The 1,834-nt window shown below is 48.0% G+C and overlaps 1 protein-coding gene across 1 annotated transcript in view; it reads right to left on the reverse strand.

Moving 5' to 3' along the window:
* CDC20 (cell division cycle 20) overlaps positions 1–1,361 on the reverse strand; it is a 4,511-nt gene extending 3,150 nt beyond the window's left edge. Inside the window, exons 1-2 of the mRNA XM_010016965.1 lie at positions 1,221–1,361; positions 365–461 (exon numbers count right to left, since the gene is read on the reverse strand). Of these exons, the coding sequence (XP_010015267.1) occupies positions 365–461; positions 1,221–1,292 (169 nt within the window). The 5' untranslated portion in view covers positions 1,293–1,361. The remainder of the gene's footprint in view (positions 1–364; positions 462–1,220) is intronic.
* Between the last annotated feature and the right edge of the window lie 473 nt (positions 1,362–1,834).

Raw genomic sequence — 1,834 nt, forward strand, 5'->3', positions numbered from 1 at the left:
CCCATAACTCACAAAACTGAGTTTATTTGACTAGCACTTGGCTTTCTGTATCCCATTATATCTAGTGACAGTTAAGCTACAAAGTGCACAGCAGAGTTTGAAGCTTTTGCAGACCTCAGGATGCTTTGCCACCTGCTGTACAAGTGAGCAATTAACACTCATTTCAACTTCTGTAAATAAATTCACTGTAACTTATGCCACCCCCCAACCTCAAGAACCCTAAAAAGGGGGACTCCAGTTTGCATAGGAGCCCTGAGAAACAGCCAGTTGATCTCTTCCATGTCCACACACAAGGCCTCTGTGTTGCTGCTCCTCTGCCCAGATCCCTCCAGCCGAGTCAACTCACACAAACCCTGTGTCATACCTTCTGGAGCATTCTGTGGCTTTCCACTGAGGCGGAGGATCTTTGCCTCTTCTATATCAAAACCATTCAGATTCACTGCCCAGGCTTTCTGTTGCTCCTACAGAGACAAACCACCCTCAGTGAGATGCATTTGAAACACAAAGTCCATACTGCACCTAAAACTGCAGCTGGCAGGCATATACCCAAGCCCCTTTCTCCTAAAACCAGGAGGTGTAAAACTGTGCCATGGGAGTCATCTGCAGGCAGGCAGGTCAAAGGAGTTTTTACTCAGACAGGCACACTGTCCAGCTCAACAGTTTCATACACAAGAGTGGCCAGTTCAGTGTCTTGTTGCCAGTGGGGAAAGCCACAGCCCCAAGGGACCAAATGCTTCATAAACAGTTTTCAGAACACAGCGTACACATTCCAGAATAGCTCCCATGCAGACATTGTCCTAGAATAGCACCACCAGCAGTTTCTCTGTGCAGATTCAAGGCTTTGTGTCTTTGTAGCAGCCTGCTACATTTTAAAACCTCATTAGCCCAAAGCTGAATTTTGCTACCAGAAGCAGCACAGGCTAGTGAGTGGAAGCAGTAGTGTAAGACTGTGATCTCCCCTGTGTCTAGGGAGACAGCTCTGTAGAGCAACTATGCTCAGGCTCCTGTGTAGCAGCTAAGTGGCTGTTCCTTCTGCAGGCTCCACAGCATCCACCTGAGACTCTTAAAGCCCAGAGCTGGAGGCAGTGGTGGCTGGGACTGTCAACCCTATGTGCCCACTTCATAGTACTTACAGTTCATAAGTTATCTGTAAAAGGCCACGAAGGATTAGGTGTTTGATAGTAATCACTGTAGTAATTGTAACTTAGCAATATGCTCACCTTCTTGGTAGGTGATTCCTCAGCAGCGTCATTCTCTTTGGTTAGGAGGAAATTTGCCATGTCCATCTGCATAGTGCTGCGGTTGGGAATGTAGCGATCACCCCCAGCCTTTGTTGGTGTGCTCTGGATTTTGGATCCAGATTTACCTGTGTTCACATGCATAAATATTGTCTTACAGCTATTGAACAGCTTGTATTAGAGCTTCCAAGAGACAGCAAACCCAGCACTCTACCACATCACACCTGGAGCATGTCTCATGCTCCAGACAAGGACTCAAGAGAAGTCATACTACCCAGTCACAGTTAACTCATATTTTTGCCCCACCCTCCCCCCCCATATAAACGCACTAAGCTCAGGTGAGAGACTGCCACGAGACAACTCCTTAGGCCTAGAGAAACAATCCCAGAGTTCACAGATAAGGGGAGGATGCAAAAATGCTGTTAGAACATGTGAAGCTCTCTTGCCCACACTTGTCCAAACACACATCTATGCCAGCAAGGCTCAGCTGGGGATCAACAGTTCACCCAGCGTCAGCGCTCACAGCTCTGCCCTCCTTATGCTGGGGAGGAGAAGGTGGGTGACTACAGGAGCCACGCCATGAAGCCCACCTCATC

This window comes from Nestor notabilis, unplaced genomic scaffold, assembly GCF_000696875.1.
Source record: "Nestor notabilis isolate BGI_N333 unplaced genomic scaffold, ASM69687v1 scaffold22596, whole genome shotgun sequence".
Taxonomy (NCBI): domain Eukaryota; kingdom Metazoa; phylum Chordata; class Aves; order Psittaciformes; family Psittacidae; genus Nestor; species Nestor notabilis.